General features: G+C 67.0%; 5 protein-coding genes across 6 annotated transcripts; 3 read left to right on the forward strand and 2 right to left on the reverse strand.

Annotated features, from left to right (window-relative positions):
* Positions 1-344: 344 nt before the first annotated feature.
* Positions 345-7443, reverse strand: GGCX (gamma-glutamyl carboxylase; the record flags this gene model as incomplete). The annotated part of the gene is made up of 14 exons (XM_032091798.1): positions 345-536; positions 626-815; positions 1321-1468; positions 1535-1665; positions 1920-2089; positions 2533-2684; positions 3095-3226; positions 3481-3740; positions 4324-4487; positions 5010-5116; positions 5187-5265; positions 5905-6070; positions 6286-6444; positions 7221-7443. Coding segments are annotated over 14 exons (2238 nt in total), but the record flags the coding sequence as incomplete, so codon positions are not given.
* A 462-nt stretch (positions 7444-7905) lies between these two features.
* Positions 7906-10117, forward strand: VAMP8 (vesicle associated membrane protein 8). The gene is made up of 3 exons (XM_032091943.1): positions 7906-7974; positions 9224-9412; positions 9910-10117. The coding sequence occupies exons 1-3, from the start codon at positions 7972-7974 to the stop codon at positions 10051-10053; spliced, it is 336 nt and encodes a 111-aa protein (XP_031947834.1). The 5' UTR covers positions 7906-7971; the 3' UTR covers positions 10054-10117.
* A 383-nt stretch (positions 10118-10500) lies between these two features.
* On the forward strand, positions 10501-13535 carry LOC116435537 (synaptobrevin-like protein 5). Of its 2 annotated transcripts, none has more exons than XM_032091940.1 (3): positions 10501-10538; positions 11696-11827; positions 12330-13535. In XM_032091940.1, the coding sequence occupies exons 1-3, from the start codon at positions 10527-10529 to the stop codon at positions 12591-12593; spliced, it is 408 nt and encodes a 135-aa protein (XP_031947831.1). In that variant the 5' UTR covers positions 10501-10526; the 3' UTR covers positions 12594-13535. The 2 variants fall into 2 exon arrangements, with proteins under 2 accessions (XP_031947831.1, XP_031947832.1); XM_032091941.1 differs by lacking the exon at positions 10501-10538 and adding an exon at positions 10836-10942.
* A 373-nt stretch (positions 13536-13908) lies between these two features.
* On the reverse strand, positions 13909-15545 carry C27H2orf68 (chromosome 27 C2orf68 homolog). The gene is made up of 4 exons (XM_032091937.1): positions 15330-15545; positions 15081-15199; positions 14573-14712; positions 13909-14133 (listed from the first exon to the last, which is right to left on the reverse strand). The coding sequence occupies exons 1-4, from the start codon at positions 15440-15442 to the stop codon at positions 14011-14013; spliced, it is 495 nt and encodes a 164-aa protein (XP_031947828.1). The 5' UTR covers positions 15443-15545; the 3' UTR covers positions 13909-14010.
* An 84-nt stretch (positions 15546-15629) lies between these two features.
* Positions 15630-21406, forward strand: USP39 (ubiquitin specific peptidase 39). Its single transcript, XM_032091903.1, has 12 exons — positions 15630-15982; positions 16601-16670; positions 16757-16851; positions 17309-17445; positions 17681-17833; positions 18383-18608; positions 19021-19098; positions 19172-19239; positions 19765-20096; positions 20676-20811; positions 20894-20980; positions 21079-21406. The coding sequence occupies exons 1-12, from the start codon at positions 15649-15651 to the stop codon at positions 21124-21126; spliced, it is 1764 nt and encodes a 587-aa protein (XP_031947794.1). The 5' UTR covers positions 15630-15648; the 3' UTR covers positions 21127-21406.
* The last annotated feature ends 48 nt before the right edge of the window (positions 21407-21454 follow it).

Consider the following 21454-nt stretch of genomic DNA (forward strand, 5'->3'; position numbering starts at 1 on the left):
GTACAGGGGAAACTGAGGCACAGGGTCCTGGGATGGGAGAAAGGGGCATGGGGGGAGCTGGGGGAGTGACTGAAGCACAGGAGAAATGGACGGGGGAACTGGACACGGCTGGAACGAGTATCAGGGCAGCAGGGATGGGGGACACTGGGGTTTGGGGAAATGGGCACGGGGGGAACTGGGGTGCAGGGGAGACTGGGATGGGTGAACTGGGAAGGGTTGGGGAATGTGGCTGGGGAGCTGGGGGATGGAGGGAAACGGGTACACGGGGTGGGGAACGCCCAGGGCAGGGGGAGCCAGTTACCGGGAGAATCCGGAGCACAGGGGGAAACTGAGGCACGGGAGGATTTCTGGCTTAAAAAATAGCATTTATTTAGAGTGTTCAGAGCTCGGGGCCCCTCTGGGCCCCCCCATCGGTCTCGGGCCGAGCCTCCTCCCCCTCCCCGTTCCAGCTGGCGAAGGCCACCTCCTGCGCCAGGCGCTCCGGGGACGGGCGGCCCAGCGCCAGGTTCCGCAGCGCGATCAGCGTCATCAGGGCGCTGCGGGGACAGCGGTGGGCACCGGGGGGCACGGGGGGCAACGGGGGACGGGGGGGGGGACAGGGGGACAAGGGGGCTTTGGGACTGACCTGCGGCGGAAGAGGAAGAACTTCCTGCGGAGGAAGCGCCGGAGGCGCTGGGCCAGGCTGGACTCGTGCTCCCGCTGCTGCTGCCGCCGCTCCCGCCGCAGGAACAGAGACACCACTGGGTCCAGCGGGACCCCCGCGGGCGGGGGCTCCCCCAGGATGGGCCGCAGCTCGGGGGGCAACGGGGACTGTTCTGGGGCGGAGGCGGGAGTTGATGGGGATTTTGGGGTCCCTGTGATGCCCCCAGTCTGGTGATGGGAATTGGGGATGTTGCCCTGATCTCCCCACACAGGGAGGGATTGGGGTCCTCCATGATCACCTCAGCCCAGTGCTCACCAGGGGCTGAGGTGATGGGGATTTTGGGGTCCCCATGCCCCCACTGCTGCCCAGGGGATGAGGTGATGGGGATTTTGGGGTCCCTGTGACCCTAGGGCGAAAACTGACAGGGATTTTTGAGGGGTTGTCTTCCCACTACTCAGAAAGATGTGAGGTGCCAGGAATTGGGGGGACCCTGTCATTCCTCCACCCCAGTGACAGGGATTGGGGGTCTTCCTGGAACTTCCCCCCATGGGGTAAGATGCTGGGGATTTTGGGGTCCCAGAAAGCAAAGTGTCAAGGATTTTGAGATTCCCAGGTGTGAGGTGTTGGGGATTCTGGGGTCCCCAGGGATGAGGTGCTGGGTATTTGGGGGTCCTCACCGGTGCCGTTGCGCACACGCTCCCGCAGCTCCCGCAGCTGCGTCAGGTTCCGCTCCAGCTGCAGCGCCGTGGTGTTGATGTACAGGTACATGTAGCACGAGGGCTCCGGGGACACCGTGTGCACCTTGTGGTACTGCCCCGCTGGCAGCTGGGGGGGACACAGTATCAGCACCCCAGGCACCCCCAAGCCCCCCGGGGTCCCCCCGAGCCTCACCTGCATCCCCTCACCCTCCTGCAGCGAGTGGTTCTGCTGCTGCTCCACCAGCTCCACCAGCACCTTCCCCCGCAGGACCCGCAGGCTCGTGTTCCCCAGGTCCTCGCTCACGAAGTTCTCCAGGTACAGGCCTGGAACAGAGCTGGGTCTGTACCCCCACCCTGAAGCCCCCGGCCCTGTGCCCCCACCCTGAACCCCCGGACACTCCTGTGCCCTGTACCCCACAACCCCCCTCAACCCCAGGATTCCCCCACGCCCTGTACCCAACCCCTGAACCCCTGGGACCCTTCGTTCCCTGTACCCACTGCTGACCGCCCTCCATGCTCTGTAACCCCTGGCCCCACAAGTGCCCTGTACCCGACCCCCAGGGTCCCTAGGGCCGCACCGGGGAAGTCTGCAATGAACACGGTGTCCGTGTGTCCATCCAGCTGCGCCTCCATCTCCTGCAGCTGCTGACGCCACGGAGAGAGATCCACGAGCAGCGGGAGCAGCCACGGCGTGGGGGTCCATGGGGACCATGGAGCACGGACCAGGTCCACCCGGGGGTCCACAAGTCTGGGGGAATGAGGTGTCAACACCCCTCAGCACCCCCAAATCCTGTGGGACTATAGGACCCACGGCGTGGGGTCCACGGGGACCACAACAGGTCCACCTGTGCAGACAAACCACCAGCACCCCCACCTGTCCCTGTGTCCTCCCCAACCTCGGCTGGAAGCAGCAGCTCCACCAGCAGCAGCACCCCCAGCTGTGGGCCCACAGCTCCCACACCAGCTCCACCCGCGGGTCCCCCACCCTGTGCAGCCAAGCCCTGCGTCCCCATGTCGCCCAAAACCCCGGGTATCCCTCCAGAATCCCATGTGGCCCCCACAAGATCCCGGGTACCCCAAAGGCCTCTCTGCCTGCAGCGACAGCACCCACAGCACGAGGTGCCCCGGGGCTCGCGTGCCCCAGCCCAGACCCACCCGCAGGCCCCCCACGGCCCCTGTCCTGTCCCCCACCTCTGCTGGAAGCGCTCGTTGATGGACACCCAAACGTCGAAGTAGATCTGGGGCTCGGTGACGTTGTAGCGCGGCAGCAGCTGGCTCAGGCAGGCCGAGTACTGCTTGAGCATGTCTGCGTGGTCCCGCCAGCGCCGGCTCTGCGTGAACGCCTGCGGGGACCGGGGGGAAACTGAGGCACGGGGGAATGAGGGACGGGGACCACAATGGGGGATGGCGGGGAAACGAGGAATAGGGGAAAATGAAGGCCAGGGGGTGTCCCATGGGTGAGAGGTGATGGGGAAACACGGGCAGAGATGGAGGCACGGGGGGAAAATGAGGGATGATGGAAACTGAGGCACAGTGGGGGGCCCACGGGGGAAGTCCCTGAACTTGGGAGAAATGGGGGGGTCACCAGGGGGAAACTGAGGCACGGCGAGAAAATGAGGGACTGGGGAAACTGAGGCCCGGGGGGCTGTTGGCTCAAAACACTGAGTTTATTTAGACTGATCAGAGCCCCCCATCCCTCCCCACCCCAGGGCCTGGCTCACCCCAGTCTCAGGTGCCGCCAGGGCTCACTCACCCCTGGTTTCAGGTAGCCCACCTCCCCGGTGAGCCCATCCCTGTAGGTGATCTTGACGTGCTGGTGGAAGCGGGAATGGACCATCATGTCCCAGGAGTAGCCGTAGAGCCCGTTGGTCCAATTGTTGTAGCCCTGGGGGGACACGGGGGGGTCACAGAGCACAGGGGTGTCCCCACCCCAGGGGACAAGGAGGGGACAGGGATCCCCATACCTACCACCAGCCCCCCTTTTACCACCCTAAGTGCCCCCCCCACAAAATGTCCCCTACGTGCCCCCAAATGCCCTCCACATCCCCCAACCCCCTCCCCGTGTCCCCAAACTCCTTCTTACTCTTCTCAGACCACCCCCATGTCCCCAAACCGTCTCCCCAGTCCCCCCGTGCCCACCTGGGTGATGAAGTGGGAGTAGGGCAGGAAGAGCTGCTCCAGCACGTAGAGGATGGTGAAGGCTGCGGCCAAGTGCTGGCGAGGCCGAAGGCCCCCTCGCGCCCCCCGGGCCCCGTAGTGGCAGTCAGGGCTGGGCTGGGGAGGCTCTGTGCTGGGGAGCCACCCCCGCAGCCAGCGGGGGCAGCGGGCCACGAGCCCCCGTGGCCACTCGGGCCGGCAGAAGAGCCCGTTGGTGGCCAGCATGGTGTAGGAGAACATGCCTGGGGGGGGACACTTAGGGACCCCCACTGCACCCAGGGGTGGGGGGTGCCCCTGTCTGGGATCGGGGGGGTCCCTGCACAGGGCCAGGGTGTTTTGGGGTGTCTGGGTAGCCCTGTTGGGGACTGGGGGGGGATTTGGGGGCCATGGAGGGGGAACTTGCTCTGGTTGGGGGTGTTTGGGGGTCCCCAGGTGCCCCTGCCCTGGCTCAGGGTGTGTTTGGGGGGTGCCCAGGTGCCCATCCCAGTCTGGGGGTGATTTAGGGGAGGGCTAAGGGGTGCCCCTGCCCAGAATGAGGCTGTTTGGGGTTGTCCTGAATGAGGGTGATTTACAGTGGGTATCTGGGTGCCCCTACTATGGATAGGGGTGCTTTAAAAGGGGTTGGAGGGGTGCCCCTGCCCTGGCTCAGGGTGTTTTGGGGGTGCCCAGGGGTCCCATGCCCAGGTTGGGGGTGCTTAAGGCGAGTCATAGAGTGGCTGGGTGCCCCCACCCAGGCTCAGGCTGCTTCAGGGGGTGCCCCTGCCCAGGCTGGGGGTGCTCTGGGGGTGCCCTGGGGCTGTCTGGGGGTGCCATGTCCCCCCTCACCGATGCTGAAGAGCTGGGAGTTCATGCAATGGAAGTAGGTGACGAAGATGAGGGCGAGGGGCCGCGTGGCGTCGAAGAAGAGCAGGAAACCAGCAGAGAGGTCGAGCACCAGTCCCCCACCGTGCACCACCAGGCGGCTGGTCAGCTCCTCGGACAGCACCAGCCTGCCCACGGAGCCTTCCTCGGCATCGGCCTCACCCCAGCACCGTCCGCAGCCTCACCCTGCCCCTCCTCAGCCCCACCCATCACCTCCCCCCCTTCCTCCTCCTGTCCGTCGCATTCCTCATCCTCAACCCAAACCCATCCCCCTGAACCCGTCCTCATCCCATCCTATCCCTTACCCCAGCCCATCAGCCCCCCTCCTCTCCCCATCGAACCTCCTTACCCTCATCCTCACTCCAACCCCATAACCCTCCTCATCCCATCCCATCTCATCCCAATCCCATCCTGTCCCACCCTCGCCTTCATCCTCATCCCTATCACCCCCCCTCACCCTCCTCTGCCCCGTTCCTGTCACCCCATCCCCATTACCCCCTCCTCATCCTCACCTTGGACCCCACAACTCCACTACACCCCCATCAACTCCCCTCACCCTCCTCATCCTCACCCCAAATCACCTCTCACCCTCCTCATCCTCAGCCCACCCCTGTCCCCCTCCTCACCCTCGCCCCTTCCCCTCCCCTGACCTGAAGGGTGCAAAGAGCCAGTGCCGGGCGAGGGTCCCCATGGAGAAGCCCCCGACCCAGTCGGCATCCAGCTTCTTCAGCCCCGCGATGAAGTACACGATGAACACCTGGGGGGACACGGTCAGGGAGTCCCGGGGGTGCCGGGGGGCCCCGGGGGTCCCGGGCAGGGACACCCACCTGGGCACGCAGCAGGGCGTAGTTCCACAGCGGGACGTGGGCGTTCCTCTTCTGGGGACGGAAGAGCCCATCCACAGACCTGCAGGAGCACGGGGCACCCCGGGCACGGGGGGACAAGGCCACTGTCACCCCATTGCCAGAGCCCTGGGGACACCTGTCACTGCCCCAGGGGACACACTGGCGACAGTGCCAGGGGTGACACCGGGACCTGTCCCACCGGGTGGGTGGGTACTCAGTGCCAAAGGGATATCCCCTGGGGACACAGCACCATGGGGACCCCGGGACCCGTGCCACCTGCTGGGACACGATGGCCTGTGCCATCCCAGGGGGCCCCCGTGCCACAAGGGACCTCAGAACCTGTGCCACCCACAGGTGACCCAGTGCCACAGGGGTCCCCAGGGCCTGTGCCACCTCCTAGAGACACCGGGGCCACTGGAACCCAACATCATGGGGGTCCCGAGGACCTGTGCCACCCCCTGAGGACCTGTGCCACCCCCTGAGGACCCAGTGCCGTGGGGACCTAGGGGTCTGAGCCGCCCCACTGGGACCCTGGTGCCACAAGGGACCCCAAAACCTCTGCTGCCCCATGGGAACCCCAGCCCCACGTCACCACCCTGCTGCCTTGCAGAGCCCTGGGATCCCCAGTGCCCCCCATGTCCCCCGTGTCCCCACAGGCTCCCTGTGCTCTGGGGGTCCCTGCAGCCCTCCAGGTGCCCACCCGTAGCGGTCAGCGCCCAGCAGTGCCAGCTGGAAGCCCAGCAGCCCGTAGAGGTAGGAGTGGTTGTTCCAGGAGGTTTTATCCAGCAGCAGCAGGTACCAGTACGGGCACACGAACGCGATGCAGCTCAGCCGGTAGCAGCACCCCAGCATGATGCCCAACGCTCCTGCGGGCACAGGACCCCCGGTGTACCCCCCAGCCCCTCCTGGTGCCTGTCCCCAGCCTCCCTCAGCTCCCTCCCAGTCCCAGTGTCCATCCCAGTGCCCATTCCCACCCCTGTGCCAGTCTCCCCCGTGATTCCTGCCCGTATGCCAGCCCCGTTCCTGCCCCAGTGCTGTCCCCTGCCCGTCCCGCTCCTCCCGGGCCTGTCCCAGTCCGTACCCAGGAACATGATGGTGTAGAGCAGGTACATCCAGTCCAGGGGCAGGGGCTGCAGGAAGGGCAGCAGTGGGAAGCGACACACGTCCAGCCCATCCAGGTACCGCTGGTCCAGGTGCCCCAGGCCCCGCTCCTGCGGCACATCCAAGGCCATCAGCAGCCCTGGGGGGATGAAGAGGGGTCAGTGATCCCACCAGGCCGGGGGGGATCCAGGCATCCGTCGGTCAGTGACCGTGTCCCCCCCATCCGGCCGCAGGAGGCCCTGGGCGTCCGGGCGGGCACTGACCCCCTCCACCCACCCAGGCCGCTGCCCAACCTTTGTTCCGGTGCTGACGTGTCACGGCTGGACGCCACCGGCCCCCCTCGGGTGGGGGGGACCTCCCGGACCTCAGTCCCTCCACTCAAGCCCCTGAGCCCTCCCAAAGTCCCGGTGCCCCCCGGGCCCCTGGATTCCCCGAGCCCCCCCAGGCCCAGCCTCCCTGTTCCCCCAGAGTCCCCACGGAGCCCTCCCGGAGCTCCCCCATCCCCCCAGAGCCCCCCGGCCCCCGCAGCCACTCCGGCCCCGCCAGCCCCCCTCCCCTGTTCCCCGTTTCCCCTCCCGAGGCCCCTCTGGCCCCCCAGCCCACGATCTCCCTGTCCCCCGCCGTAGCCTCCCCGGACCCTCCCATCTCGGGGGCTCCCCGTGCCCTCGGAGCCCCCCAGGGCCCTCCCAGCCCCCTCGGGCCCCCCCAGCCCTTGCTCACCCTGTCCCCCCGGTGTCCCCCCGGTGCCCGGTCTCCCTGTTCCGGTGCCCCCGAGCCCTGCGGTCTGTGTGCCCCTCAGAGCCCCTTGATCCCTCCAGCCCCCGGTCTCCCTGTGCCCCCGAAGCACCTCCGGCCCCGCCGGTCCCACCCAGCCCCGGTTCCCCCGGAACCCCGCGGTGCCCCTTCCCCGCGGACCGAAGGCTGCGCGGAAGGCTCCGAGCGCAGCGGGGTCCTGCGGCCGGTGCAGCAGCCGGACGAAGCGGTGCCATCGCGTCAGGTCCCGCAGCTCGAACCCCAGCAGCCGCTGCACCAGCCCGGGGCCGGTACCGGGGGACTTGGGGGGCCCGGTGGGGTTCGGGGGCCGCCCCGCCGCCTCCCCCCGCTCCGGCCGCCTCCGCCGCGCCGGGCCTGCCGGGGGTCACAGGTCAGGGGTCACGGGGGTCACGGGGGTCACCGGGGGTCCGGCACCCCCCGCCCCGCCCCGCCCCGCCCCGCACCCGCCGCCGCCGCCGCCGCCGCCGCCGCCGCCATCGCCCCGGCCTCGCCCCGCCGCCAGCGCGGCACGTGACGGCCGCGGCAGCCAATCAGCGGCGCGGGGGGCGGGGCCGCCGGGGACACACCCAGTGAAACCCCGCCCCTCCCCTCAGACTCCGCCCCCGCCCCGCGACCCCCGCCCCGCCCCGGCCCCGCCCCCGCCCCCCGGGCCCGCGACCCCCGACCCGCGACCCCCGGCCCGCCGTGACCCCCGACCCCACCCTGACCCCGGCCCCGGCCCCGGCCCCGCCGCTCGCCCCAGCCCCGGCACCCCCCGGCCCGACCCCGCCGCTCTCCCGGCCCGCCCCCGGCCCGCCCCCGGCCGCCGGTGCCGCCGCTCCCGGAAGCCCCGGGCAGGCGGGGCGGGTCCGGGGCCGCCGCGGGAGCGGAGCCGAGCGGGGCCGGACGGGCCATGGTGGGACCGGGGCACGGGGGGCACGGGGGGGGGTACGGGGGGTCCCTGTGGGGGCTCCGGGGTGGCCCGTGGGGAGCGCGGGGAAGGAGCCGGGGTGTTCCTGGGTGTCCGTGGGGTGCCAAGGGGGTGTCCGTAGGGGCTGAGGGGTGCCCGTAGGGGGCTTGGGGGGTCCCTTTGGGGCACGTGGGGGGGTTTGGGGTGCCCGCAGAGCGCTTGAGGAAGTGCCCAGGCTGCCGTGGGGTGCCCATATGGTGCCTATGGGGTTCCTCTGGGGTGCGTATGGGGGGCTGGGTGCCGAGAGGGTGCCTGTGGGATGTGGGGGGTGTCCGGGGGACCCACAGGGTGCCTGGGGAAGCGCCTATGGGGTGCTTGGGGTGGACGTGGGGCACCTGTGGGGTGCTTTTAGGTTCATATGGGGTGCCCATGGTGCATATGCGGTGCCGGGTGGGTTCACAGAAGGTGCTGGGGATGCCTGGGGCGCCCATAAGGTGCTTAGGGGGTCTCTTTGGGGTTTCTGGGGTTCATATGGGGGTCTGGGGTACGTATGGGGTGCCAAGGGGTGCACATAGCGTGCTGGGGGGTCTATGCTGTGCCTGCAGGGTGCTTGGGGTTATCCATGCCTGGGGGACGCGTGGAGTGCTCAGAGGGCGCCTACGGGGTGCTGGAGCTGTTGGGGTGTGTGGGATGCCTGTAGGGGCTCGAGGAAGCGCCCAGAATGCCTGTGGGGTGCTCAGCAGATGCTTGGGGTGGGCATGGGGTGCCTGTGAGGGACTCAGGGCGCTTATGGGGTACTTCAGAGTGTATATGGGGTATCTAGAGAGCATATGGGGTGTCTCAGATACCTACGGGATGTCCTGGGAGTGCCATAGGGTGCGTGGAGAGGTGCCCAGAGTACACATAGGGTGCTTGGCAGGTGCTTGGTGTGGACCTTGGGGTGCCTTGTGGGTACTGCGGGGGCACTTTTGGGGTACGTGTAAGGTGTGTATGGGGAGCGTATGGGGAGTGCTCAGGGGGTGTGTATGGGGTACCCATGGGATGCTGGGGTGCCCATGCGGGGATTGGCAGGTACCGTTGGGGTGCTTGGGGTGTTTGTAGGGTGTCCAGGGTACCTTGGGAGTGCTGGGGGTGCCCCAGGGCATGCATGGGGTGTCTGTAGGGTGGTGTGGGGTGTTCATGCAGTGTTGTGGGAGTGTCCAGGACACATGCGGGGTGCTGGAGGTGCCCCCCTGACCCCTGCCCTGTGTTGCAGGCGAGGGTCCCGGGGGGGGTCCCGGCGGATGTCGCGACAGATGCCGCGGCGGGCGACGGGCGCGTGCGGGCGCTGCAGCGGGAGGTGCAGGGGGTCACCACCATCATGACCCAGAACGTGGAGCGGATCCTGGCGCGGGGGGAGAACCTGGAGCAGCTGCACAGCAAGAGCCAGGACCTGGAGGCCACTGTGAGGGGGGCACAGGGGGCGTGAGGAGGGGCACGGGGTCCCAAGGGTGGGTACAAAGCTCCCTGAGGTGACTCAAGGCCCCTGAGGTGGCATGGTGTCTCTGAGGTGGTGCAGGGCTCCTGAGGTGGCACTGGGTCCCCAGGGTGGGTGCTGGAACCCCAGGGCGAACACAGGATCCCCAAGGGATCCCCACGGGAGAACGGGGTCCCTAAGGGGACTGCAGGGTGCCCAGCGGGTTGGCAAGGGACACTTGGGTGGCAGGAGCTGTCACTAGGATGTCCGTGGGGGTCCCCAGGGTTTCAGTTGGTGTCCCCAGAGTGGCAGCAGAGGGTCCCCAGGGTGTCAGGGATGTCCCTGGGGTGGCAGTTGTGATCCTCAGGGTGTCAGGGATGTCCCTGGGGTGGCAGTTGGGATCCCCAGGGTGTCAGGGGCGTCCCTGGGGTGGCAGTTGGGGTCCCCAGGGTGTCAGGGGTGTCCCCATGTCTCTGTCCCCCCAGTCGGAGCACTTCCGCACAACATCCCAGAAGATGGCCCGGCGCTACTGGTGGAAGAACGTGAAGCTGCTCGTCATCCTCGGCCTCGTGGGCATCATTGTCCTCGTCCTCATCATCCTCCTGGCCACCGGCACCATCCCCACCTAGAGCCAGTGTCCCCACGGAGACATGGCCGCCCCAGGGCCCAAATACAGATGGGGGAAAGAACCAGTGGGACTTGTGTGTGTGTGTGTGGTGGGGGGACATGGGGAGGGACACAGATGGACGTGGTGAGATGGGCATGGGGGGACACGGGGACGTGGGAGGACACCAAGGGGACAGATGTAGGGGCACGGGAATGTGCATGGGGACACGGGGGGACCGGCCCCAGGGATGTGGGGATGTGTGGATGTGTGGGAACACTCACGTGGGGTCATGGGGGGGACACGTGTGGGGACACAGGCATGAGGGGGTGCGTGGGGGGGTGGGTGCTGTGCCAGGGCACGGGGGGCGGTGCCAGGCACCGAGGGACAAAGGACACTGTGGTGGCACTGCCACCCTCGGAGGCTGGGTGGAAGGGGGGGAGAAGGGGGAGGGGACAGGCGGGGACAGGGACGTGGGGGCTCCTCCGAGACCCGGACATGGGGGTCCTGGTGAGGGCCCATATCTGCAGGGACCTGGGGACACCGACATGTGCGGAGCTGTGGGGCCCCTTTTCTGGGGGACAGGGCAGCCCCAAGGCACACACGTCTGGGGGTCCTGGGGACACGGGGGCCCGGGGGGCCGTAGGGACAGGGGGCTCTCCGAGGGTCCTGGGAACACGGCGGGCCCGGGGGACCCGGCGGCTGGGGAGGGTTGAGTGGGGGGTCCTGGGGAGCCCCGTCCCGGGGGGTGCGGGCCGCGGTGTCCCGGGACTGCGGCCCCTCGGGGGTGGGGGGGAGGGGGGGCGGTCCCGGTCCCTCCCGTCGGGGGCGGCCGCTGGGGCCCGAGACGGGACGGGTACAGGAACGGGCGCACCGGTACGGGACCGACACCGACCCGCGGTACCGGGACCATGGTGAGTCCCGGGCCGCCGCTGCCACCGCTTTCGCTTTCGCTTTCCGAGGGGGCAGAACCGAGGTCGGGACCGGGATCGGAGACACGGGACCCGCCGGGCTCGGGATGCCCCGGTGCCGGTCCCGGTCCGCCCCCCGGGCTCTCCCTGCCGAAGGGAGGGACGCGGGCCCCGGGGGTGGCGGGAGGTGGCCCGCGCGGGACTTTCCGTGTCCCTGTGTCCCTGCGTGTCCCGGCCCCGCGAGTCGCTCGTGTCCCTCGCCGTGCCCCGGTGTCCCCTGACGCCGCAGTGCTCGTGTCCCCCCCGGTCCCCGTCCTCAGGTGACCCCGTGCCCATGTCCCCACGGTTTCCTGTCCCCGTGGTCCCCGTGTGCCCCCTCCCGCAGCTCCAGTATCCCTGCGGTGCCCTTGTCCCCATGGTCAGGGTGTGTCTCTAGGGTGGTATTTTCCCCATGGTCCCCCTGTCTCCATCGTCCCCATGATCTTCGTGTCCCCTGGTCCCCACATGGCCCATCCACACAGTCCCCGTGGTTCTTGTGTCCCCATGTTCCCCCAGTCCCCCTTCCTCATGGTGCCCATGTCCCCGGTGTCCCTGCCTGTCCCCGTGGCACCTCCATGTCCCCATGGTCCCGATATCCCCATGTCTGTCCCTGTGTCCCCCTGGTCCCCCTTCGCCGCAGTTCCCATATCCCCAGTGTTCCCGCAGCATCTCCCCCGTGTCCCCACGGTGTCCCCACATTGTCCCCCGTGTCCCCAGGCGGGGCTGGCACGGTGCCAGCGCGAGGCCGAGGAGGTGGCAGAGCTGATGCGACAGAACGTGGTGCGGGCGCTGGAGCGGGAGGGGCACCTGGAGCAGCTGCAGAGCCGTGCCCAGGACCTGCGACAAGCGGTGGGACCACGGGGACACAGGGACCGGGGGAGGGAGGGGGCTTTATAGGGACATGTAAATCCGGGGACACACAGAGCCCAGAGGACACTGTAGAGGCATCAAGCCCCAGGGAGGACCGTTATAGGAACATAGGGCCTGGGGGGGACAGTATAGGGACATGCAGCCCTGCAAGATACATACAGAGCCCTGGGGGACACTATGGGGACATAAATCCCAGGGGTGGACTTGCTCTAGGGACATCGAGCCCTGCTGCTTCCTCCTGGGGAACTTAGAGGGCCCCAGGAGGGACAAACTATTGGGTCACAGAGCTCTGGGGCGACCTATAGTCCTGGGGGGCATTGTGGGGACACAAAGGGGCTGCGGGACACTGTGGGGACATATAGCCTGGGGAAGAGGGACTCCAGGGCCATAGGAGGGCTGGGGGGTGTCTGTTCCTATAGGTCCCCCCAACCCCTGTGTAGCCCTTGGGGGACTGTTCCCTATCCTCCCCATGTCCCCACAGAGTGAAGCCTTCACCCGCACCGCACAGACGGTGACGCGGCGCCAGCGCAGGCGACAGCGGCGGTGGCACCTGGTGGCCCTCGGCCTCAGCCTCCTCCTCCTCTTCATCCTGGGTCTGGCACTGGCGCTGGCCCTGGCACGGTCATCGCCCGGGACTGTCACCAGCACTGTCCCCACCGCACGGGGGGAGACCAAGCACCCCCCCAGCACTGCGGGGACCCTGCTGGGACCCTCTGATGACAGAACAACGGGGTCCCCACAATAAATAAACACCAGGAGCTGCGTGGGGAGACCCTACAATAACAGCAACGAGCCAGTGGGATGATCTTCAAGGAGACTCAGCAACAGCAAACCTGGGGAGCTCTGGGGAGACCCTACCATAAATAAACCCTTTAATAAAATCTGCTCTGAAGAGACCCTACAATAAAAAACCAGCAAGACTCACTCCAGGGAAACACTACAACAAGCACCAGGAGCTCCTTGGGGAGGCCCTACAGTCACAAACCAGGAAGATGAACTTCAGGAAGACCCCATAATAAATAAACACCAGGATCTGTTTTGGGCTGACCCTACAATAATTAAGGCTTCAGAATCTGATTTGGAAATACCCCACAACAACAAATCAGCAGGATGAATTCTTGAGGAGACCCTACAATAAATAAACATCAGGATATATTGGGGAAGACCCCACAACAAGAAGCCTGTGGGATCTACTTCAGGGAGACCCCACGATAAATAAACACCAGGATCTGTTTTGGGGAGACTCTACAATAACAAACCAGCAGGACCCACTCCTGGGAAACCCTACGATAAATAAGCACCAGCACATGCTTTGGGGAGACCCTACAATAACAGCAGTGGTATCAGCTTGGGGGAGATCCTACAATCCCAAACCCACGGGATGCAGGAAGATCTTACAATAACAAATGTGCCAGAGCCTCCAGGGAGATGCTACGATCAATAAACATCAGGATCTACTTCAGAGAGACCCTACAATAACAAACCCCCAGGATGATCCCTGGGAAGACCCCACAATAACAAACATGGACCTCCTCTGGGGGAACCCTGTGAGAAATAAACACCGTAACTTTTGTTTGGAGAGACCCTGTGAAAACCAACCAGCAGGACCCGCTCCAGGGAGACCCCATGACAGACATACTGGACCCTCTCTGGGGAGGCCCTACAGTAAATAAACATCACAATCTGCTGGGGGTAGACCCTACAATAACACAGTCATGGGACCCACCCTGGGCACACCTGGCCCTGGCCAGAGGTGCCACCAACCTGGGCTGGGGGGCAGGAAGGGGCTGTGGCCCCTCCACCACGGTGGGGAACCCAGAGGGGACCCTGGGGACACAATGGCACCTGAGGACGGGGACTCCAGGGAGGGGGAGGAATCCCCAGGGACATGGTGACACCTGGTAGGGACTGGGGAGACCTGGCACCCAGTGTCACCTGCATGGGGCCACCCTGGCAGGTGGCATTGAAGGGGACAAGTGGGAACATGACACTTGGGGACCAAGGAGCCACATCGCTTCCCCCCCCCATGCCTCAGTTTCCCCAAGCAGTGACAGACGCCGGAGCCTCGCAGCACCTTTATTGACACCGGGGGGAAGTGGCACCGGTCCCCGGGGTGGCACCGGTCCCATGGGGGTGGCAGTGTCCGGGGGAGTGCGGCAGCGTTACCCGGTGCCCCGGCGCTTGCTGAGCTCGTCCTGCACGCGCTGGCACAGGGCCCTGCGCAGGGGGGGCTCCAGCGGGCTCCGGGCGCACACCCGGCGTGTCACCTCCTCGGCGCTGTCCCCCTGCGGCACCCACGGCACCCGCTGGGCCCACTGCCCCACAGAACCCACCCACGGCACCCCCACCGCCCCACGGCACCCCCACCGCACCCGCTGCCCCCACACAGCCCCTCAGGGAGCCCCAGCCCTACGGTACCCACGGGGCCCCACAGCGACATCCCATCCCATGGCACCCCCACCAACAGCACCCCACGGCACCCCCATGCCATGGCAGCACCCCCTGCCCCATGGGCTCCCCCCCATCCAACGGGAACCCACCGCTCCCCCACACCCAGGGCAGCGCTCTCTGCCCCATAGAACCCCACCCGCCGCACCCCCAGCCCCTCAGCAGCGCTCTCTGCCCCACGGAACCCCCACCCACCGCATCCCCAGAAGCGCCCACCCACCGCGTCCCCGGCCTCGCCCCGCTCCGTCCCCACCCCCGGCGGTCCCGGGGCCGCACCTGGTGCACGATGACGGCCGTGACCTGCCCGTCGTCCCCCTCGTACTCGAGGCAGAAGAGCCGCGGCCCGCGGGCGGGGTCCGGGGGGGCCCCGCGGGCCTCGGGGGGGGGGCCCGCGCTGGCGTCGCCGCCGGGACCCCCTGCGGCACCTGCACCCTCAGGGGGGGCTGCCGGGGCCCCAGGCCAGCGCCCCTTGGGTGCCCCATCCCCTCCTGGGGTCCCCCCGTGCCCCCCGGCCTCGGGTGCCCCCTCCCCTCCAGCCCACCAGGGGTGCCCCCCATCCCCGCCCTCGGTCCCCCCCTTGTCCCTCCTCCGCCGGGAGGTCCCCCCGCCGCCGGGTGCCCACCCGCCCCTTCCCCACCCGTCTCCCGGGGGTTCCCGCAGGTCCCCCCACCCCTCGATGCCCCCCCAGTCCTTCAGGAGCCCCCCGCCTGCCCCCTCCGCAGCCACTGCTCGGGGTCGCCCCTGCGCGCCGCCCGGGTACCGCCGCCCGCCCGGAGCCGCTCACCGCTGCCCCGGTGGGGCCGGTACACCTGCTGGTCGGGCCGCCGGGGCCGCGCCGGGGCCGGGGTCAGCCGCGTCCGCGCTCGGCCCCGCGCCTGCCGCACCGCGCGGTCGTACGCGTCCCTGGGCACCCCAGGGGCCGGGTTACCGGCGGGGTATCGGGGTTACGGGTGGGGGGGGGGAACGAGGGAGCACCGGGGCCAAACCGGCCCGGGGACGAGGGTCCCCGGCGATGCCGGGCCGGTGCCGGTACCTGGCGAGCTGGTTGCGGCGGATGTGCCGCACGAAGCCGTGGCTCATGTCCAGCCGTCCCCCCGGCCGGCAGCGCCAGCCCGGAGCCGCCGTTGTCGCCGCCGCCGCCTCCATCCCGGTACCGGGGCCGGGGGTCGGTACCGGGACGCGGCGCCTTTAAGAGCCCCGCGGGCCCGGCACGCGCACGCCGGCAGGGGGCGCCGCAGCACGCAGGCGCGGCAGCGCCGCTCCCCGCCCGCCGGCTGCGCGTGCGCGCTGCGATGCCGGCGGTTTGACACCGCCCCCGGGGCGCGCACGCGCACAGCGTCCGCGCCGCCGCCATGTCGAGCCGCGGGAGGCGGGACCGCGACCCCCGGGACGCCCGCGGGGCCTCCGCCGCCTCCGCCGCCTCCTCCGCCCGGGGCTCCTCCCGCAGCCGCCGCGACGCCGATGCCGAGCGGCCGCGGGGCCGGCGGGACGCGGAGCGGGAGCGCGCGCGGCGGGAGTCGGCGGAGGCGCTGCCGGTGGATCTCGCGCGCGTCAAGCGGGAGCCGGGCACCGGCACCGGCAGCGGCGTCTGGGGGGGCTCCGGCACCGCCGCCCCCGGCGCGCCTGTGCGCGTGAAGCGGGAGCGGGAGCCGGATGGAGACTCCGACCCTGAGCCCGAGCCCGCCGGTGGGGACCGGGAGGAACGGATGGGACTCACGGGCCGAGGGGACACGGGGGACCGGGGAGATGAGGGGGGACAGGACACCGGGATGGGCTGCGCGGCACTGGGGCGGGTGTGGGGGCGCAGCAGCGTGTGGGGGAGCAGCACTGCGGGATCCGGGGGACACGAGCGGGTTTGGGAACACACCGGGTGTGGGGGAACCGGGAACCGGGACTGTGAAGGGACGCTGGGGCGGGGGCGGGCGGTCACTGTGGTGTCCCGGAGGACGCGGGGGAAGGCGGGTCCGGGCTGTGTGTGCTCAGGAACGGAGGTGTCTTGTGAGCTGGTGGGTGAGACTCCGGGGTGTGTGAGGAGGGACACGCTGGGGGGAGCCGGGAGGGGAGGGATGGGGAATGGGGGTCTGGGGGGATCCTGGGATGGAGGGGTCACACCAGGGTGTACCGGGAGGCACCAGGACTGATCCTGGGTGTCCTGAGCTCAGCTCTGGGCAGGGTTTGGGGACACTGGGGGGAGCTGGGGCTTAGCCCCGGGGAGCTGTAATGGAGGCAGGGCTGGAGGGTGTGTCGTCCCGGTGCTTTTGAGGTCCTTGTGCTCCCTTTGTTAACACTCTCCTGCCCCCCCAGTGCGCTACGGGCGCTTTGACCCCGAGGACCAGCGCAGCCGGCACTGCCCCTACCTGGACACCATCAACAAGTGGGTGATGGGGGTGTTTGGGGTCCCCCTGTCCCTGGCGGTCCCCCCAGCTCCCCCACAGCCCTGTGACACCACCCTTCCCCCAGGAGTGTCCTGGACTTCGACTTTGAGAAGCTCTGCTCCATCTCCCTGTCCCACATCAACGTCTACGCCTGCCTCGTCTGCGGGAAGTACTTCCAGGGTGAGACCCTCCCCTCGGGCTGCTGCAGGGCATGGGGACATGGGGAACACATGGGGGCTGCTGAGGGGGGCATGGGGGACACCCAGGGACTAGAGTGGGGCACAAGGAGTCTGGGATGTTGCTGAGTCCCCCAGGGGCTGTGGGGACACCCATGGACAGCGGAAATGCCGAGGGACACAGGGAACAGCCAGGCACAGGGATTCTGCCTGGGAAGGCGACAGGGAACAGCCAGGGACAGGGTGCTGTCAAGGGGTACAGAGAGGATGCTTGGAAGGGACACCATGGGGACAGCCAAGGACAGACAGGGTGGCTGCTGGGTGAACTCAGGGACCCTCTGGTGGGCACAGCTCCCCCGTGTGTGGGCAGGGGATCCTTTGTGTGCCCCTTTCCTGTTCCCGTGGCTGCTCTGTGCCTGTCCCCGGTGTCCTGTGTCCCCCTGACGGCGCTGTCCCCACAGGCCGCGGGCTGAAGTCGCACGCCTACATCCACAGCGTGCAGCTGAGCCATCACGTGTTCCTCAACCTGCACACGCTCAAGTTCTACTGCCTGCCTGACAACTACGAGATCATCGACTCCTCGCTCGAGGACATCACGGTGCGGGGTGGCTCCGGGCGTACCCCGGCTCTGTGGGGCACATGTGGGGTCCCCAGTTCTGGGGAGTTGGGATTGGATCTCCCCGGTGCTGAAGGGGGTCTGGTTTGGGGTACCCCGACTCTGAGGTGTCAGGTTGGGATCTCCCCAGCTCTGAGGGGTTTTCGTTGGGGTCCCACAGTCTCTGAGGGTTTTGGGTTGGGGTCCCCCAGTCTCTGAGGTCTGTCTCCCCCCACAGTACGTGCTCAAGCCCACCTTCACGGCCCAGCACATCGCCCACCTGGACAAACAGGCCAAGCTGTCCCGGGCCTACGATGGTACCACGTATCTTCCTGGCATCGTGGGGCTCAACAACATCAAGGCCAACGACTATGCCAACGCTGTGCTCCAGGTGACACCAGGGCAAAAGGCTTCCTTTTGGGGTGAAACCCCCCCAAACTGCACTGTGGGCCTGACAGGGAGGAATCCCACCTTGTCTCCTGTAGCTGTACACTGTGAGAGTGTTCAGGCTTCATTCTGGGGTGAAACCCTCCGAAAATCATGCTCTGGGGGTCTCAGGGATGAATCTCATTTCTTTTCCCACAGCATATGCACCTGGGGGGTGCTGCCTTCATTTTGGGCTAAATCCTCTCTGAAATCCTCCTAAAATCCCACTCTGGGGATTCTGAGGGTGTATCCCACCTTCTCTTCTACGGGCATTACACCTGGGGGCTGCAGGTGGCCTTTTAGGGCGAAAGTCCCCCCTAATCCTTCCCGAGCCCCCACTGTGGGGCTGACAGGGATCAGCCCCACTTCTGGGTCCTTTGCACCCCAGGCTATTCTGGGATTTCCCGCGGGCTTCGCACCCGTGGCGGTGCAGGGTTTGCATAACTCCCCCAAAACCCTCACAGATCACCCCTCTGGGCATCCCGGGGCTGAATCCCCCCTGCTCTGTCCCCAGGCCCTGTCCAATGTGCCTCCCCTGCGGAATTACTTCCTGGAGGAGGAGAACTACCGGCGCATCCAGCGCCCGCCTGGGGACATCATGTTCCTGCTGGTGCAGCGCTTCGGGGAGCTCATGAGGAAGCTCTGGAATCCCAGGAATTTCAAGGCGCACGTGTCACCCCACGAGATGCTCCAGGCTGTGGTGCTCTGCAGCAAGAAGAACTTCCAGATCACCAAGCAGGGTGGGGTTTGGGGGGACACAGCTGGGGCTGGGGGGCAGAGCTGGGTGTGAGGGCAAGAGCTGGACCTTGGAGGCTCTGGATTTGGGGGGGCAGAGCTGGAGCTTGGGGCCTTTGGATTTGGGGGGCAGTGCTGGATTTGGGGCTCTGGATGTGGAGGGCAGAGCTGGATCTGGAGGACTCTAAATTCAGGGAGCAGTGCTGGATACGGGGGCTGGGGCTGGCTTTGGGAGGCAGCACTGGGTCTGGGGGCTCTGGATTCGGGGTGCAGGGCTGGGTTTGGGAGGCAGCACTGGGTCTGGGGGCTCTGGATTCGGGGTGCAGGGCTGGGTTTGGGAGGCAGCACTGGGTCTGGGGGCTCTGGATCTGGGGGGCAGAGCAAGATCCAGGCTCAACTCCAGCTCTGCCGTTGCAGGGGATGGGGTGGAGTTCCTGTCCTGGTTCCTGAACGCGCTGCACGCGGCACTGGGCGGCACCAAGAGGAAGAAGAAGAGTGAGTGGGGGGAGGTTCTGGGGGGGCCTTCGGGGGCTGCTGTCCCCCCGCTGAGCCCCCCCTGTCCCCACAGCCATCGTCACCGATGTGTTCCAGGGCTCCATGCGCATCTTCACCAAGAAGCTGCCACACCCTGACCTGGTGGGACTGGGGGGTGCAGTGGGGGGGGGTGTTGGGGTCCAGGGAGGGGTGTCAGAATATGGAGGGGGGTGAGGGATGTTGGGGTGCAGTGTGGGGTGTCGGTGTCCAGCAGGATCCAGTGGGGGCAGTTGGGCTACAATGGGAACGGCAGGGTCTAAAAAAGCGGTGTCATGGTCTGGTGGGGGTCAGCTGGGGGCAGTTTGGGAGTGGTGGGGGGTGTTGGGTGTAATGGAGGAGGTGGTTGGGTATAATGGAGCACCTGGGCCAGGGGATTGGAAGTGTCCAGTGTCTCATGGGGGGGTGGGGTCAAATGAGGAGTGTGGTGGGGTCAGATGAGGGATGGGGGGTGTTGGGGTGTGTGTGTGGGGGTGCCTTTGGGCACAACAAAGGGGGGTTAGGGTCCAGTGGGGGTGGCAAGGTCAAATGAGTGGTGGCAGGGTCCGGGGTGGGTGATGGCTTCTTGGGGGTGATGGCTCCAGCGGGGCTGATGTGCCCACCGGGGCTGTCCCCGCGGGTGCCCTGCAGCCGGCGGAGGAGAAGGCGCAGCTGCTGCAGAACAGCGAGTACCAGGAGCGCATGGTGGAGTCCACCTTCCTGTACCTGACCCTGGACCTGCCCACGGCGCCGCTCTACAAGGACGAGAAGGAGCAGCTCATCATCCCCCAGGTGCCCCTGTTCAGCATCCTGGCCAAGTTCAACGGTAGCACCGAGAAGGAGTACAAGACCTACAAGGAGAACTTCCTGAAGCGCTTCCAGCTGACGCGCCTGCCCCCCTACCTCATCTTCTGCATCAAGCGCTTCACCAAGAACAACTTCTTCGTGGAGAAGAACCCCACCATCGTCAACTTCCCCATCACGTGAGCCATGGGCAGGGGGCTTGGGGGGCTGGGAGCTTGTGGAGAGGGTTATAAGCACCTAAGAGGAGATTGGGGGTATCTGGGGGCGTTTGACAGTGTCTAGGGGTGGTTGTGGGTGTCTAGGGGGGCTTGAAGGCTTCTGGGGGGGATTTGTGGGTACCTGGGAGGATTTGTAGGCATCTAGTGGAGGTTGAAAGCATCTGTGAGGGGTTGAAAGTGTTTAAGGGGGCTTTTGTGGGTATCTGAGCAGGGTTGTAAGCATCTAGCAGGCGTTTGAAGGCGTCTGGTGGGGGTTGGAAACACGTGGTGTGGATTAAAACCATCTAAAGGGAGATTGTAGGTGTCTGGGGGGGTTGTGGATATCTGAGTGGAGTTTGTAGGCATCTAGGAAGGGCTGAAGGCATCTGGGACAGTTTTGTGGGTATATGGGGGGCTGTAGGTATCTAAGGGGGTGTCATGGGCATCTGGGGGGGATTGGAACAGTCCAGGAGGGACTTGGAAGCACTTTGGGGGTGTCTGTGTGTGCTGTGGGGGTCCCCCGCGGCCGGTGCCCCCCCTGAGGCTGCGAGGGGTCCCCAGGAACGTGGACCTGCGGGAGTACCTGTCGGAGGAGGTGCAGGCCGCGCACGCCCACACCACCTACGACCTCATCGCCAACATCGTGCACGACGGGAAGCCCTCGGAGGGCTCCTACCGCATCCACGTCCTGCACCACGTGAGTGTCCCCTCCTCGGGGGGCTTGGAGGGGGCCACAGGGACCCCCCCGAGTCACCCCGTCCCCTCCCGGGTCCTGGCAGGGCACAGGGAAGTGGTACGAGCTGCAGGACCTGCAGGTGACCGATATCCTGCCCCAGATGATCACCCTGTCCGAAGCCTACATCCAGGTGAGGAGGGACAGGGGGTGATGGTACCCCCAGAATGTCCCCTGACACCCCCTGAATGTCTCCTGTGTCCCCCCCAACCCCCTCCTGCTCTCCTGCAGATCTGGAAGCGACGCGAGGAGGATGAGACGAACCAGCAGGGCGCCTGAGACCACCGGGGGCCCGCAGAGACCCCCTTGGGGACATCCCCAGCCCCCTAGGGGTACCCTGAGACCCCCTTTGGGAGCACCTCAAGCTCCCCAGGGACACCCAGAGACTCCCAGGGACACCCACAGCCCACCTGGGGACACCTCCATCCTCCCTAGCCCCCAGGGGAACACCCAGACAGCCCCGGGAGCACCCCTGACCCACCTGGGGACACCCCCAGTCCCCCCGGAGGTGTGTCCCAGTAAATGCCACCCATTATTTTTGTAACTTCTTTTCACCTTTCCTCTGCTTGGGGTTTGTGGTTTCTGCTGCTTCCTGTGACCCCCCCAG

This window comes from Corvus moneduloides, chromosome 27, assembly GCF_009650955.1.
Source record: "Corvus moneduloides isolate bCorMon1 chromosome 27, bCorMon1.pri, whole genome shotgun sequence".
NCBI classification, from domain to species: domain Eukaryota; kingdom Metazoa; phylum Chordata; class Aves; order Passeriformes; family Corvidae; genus Corvus; species Corvus moneduloides.

Bases quoted from the DNA above. Each gene is read 5' to 3' on its own strand.
- C27H2orf68 (XM_032091937.1), bottom strand. From the start codon at position 15,442: ATGGAGGCGGCGGCGGCGACAACGGCGGCTCCGGGCTGGCGCTGCCGG. The intron at 15,200-15,329 runs GTACCGGCACCG...TGGGGTGCCCAG, and splicing joins CGCCGCAACCAGCTCGCCAG to GGACGCGTACGACCGCGCGG. The intron at 14,713-15,080 runs GTGAGCGGCTCC...CAGGTGCCGCAG, and splicing joins CCGGCCCCACCGGGGCAGCG to GGGGTCCCGGCGGCGACGCC.
- VAMP8 (XM_032091943.1), top strand. The intron at 9,413-9,909 runs GTGAGGGGGGCA...CTGTCCCCCCAG, and splicing joins GCCAGGACCTGGAGGCCACT to TCGGAGCACTTCCGCACAAC.
- LOC116435537 (XM_032091940.1), top strand. The intron at 11,828-12,329 runs GTGGGACCACGG...ATGTCCCCACAG, and splicing joins CCCAGGACCTGCGACAAGCG to AGTGAAGCCTTCACCCGCAC.
- USP39 (XM_032091903.1), top strand. From the start codon at position 15,649: ATGTCGAGCCGCGGGAGGCGGGACCGCGACCCCCGGGACGCCCGCGGG. The intron at 18,609-19,020 runs GTGGGGTTTGGG...CTGCCGTTGCAG, and splicing joins CTTCCAGATCACCAAGCAGG to GGGATGGGGTGGAGTTCCTG. The intron at 20,981-21,078 runs GTGAGGAGGGAC...GCTCTCCTGCAG, and splicing joins TGTCCGAAGCCTACATCCAG to ATCTGGAAGCGACGCGAGGA.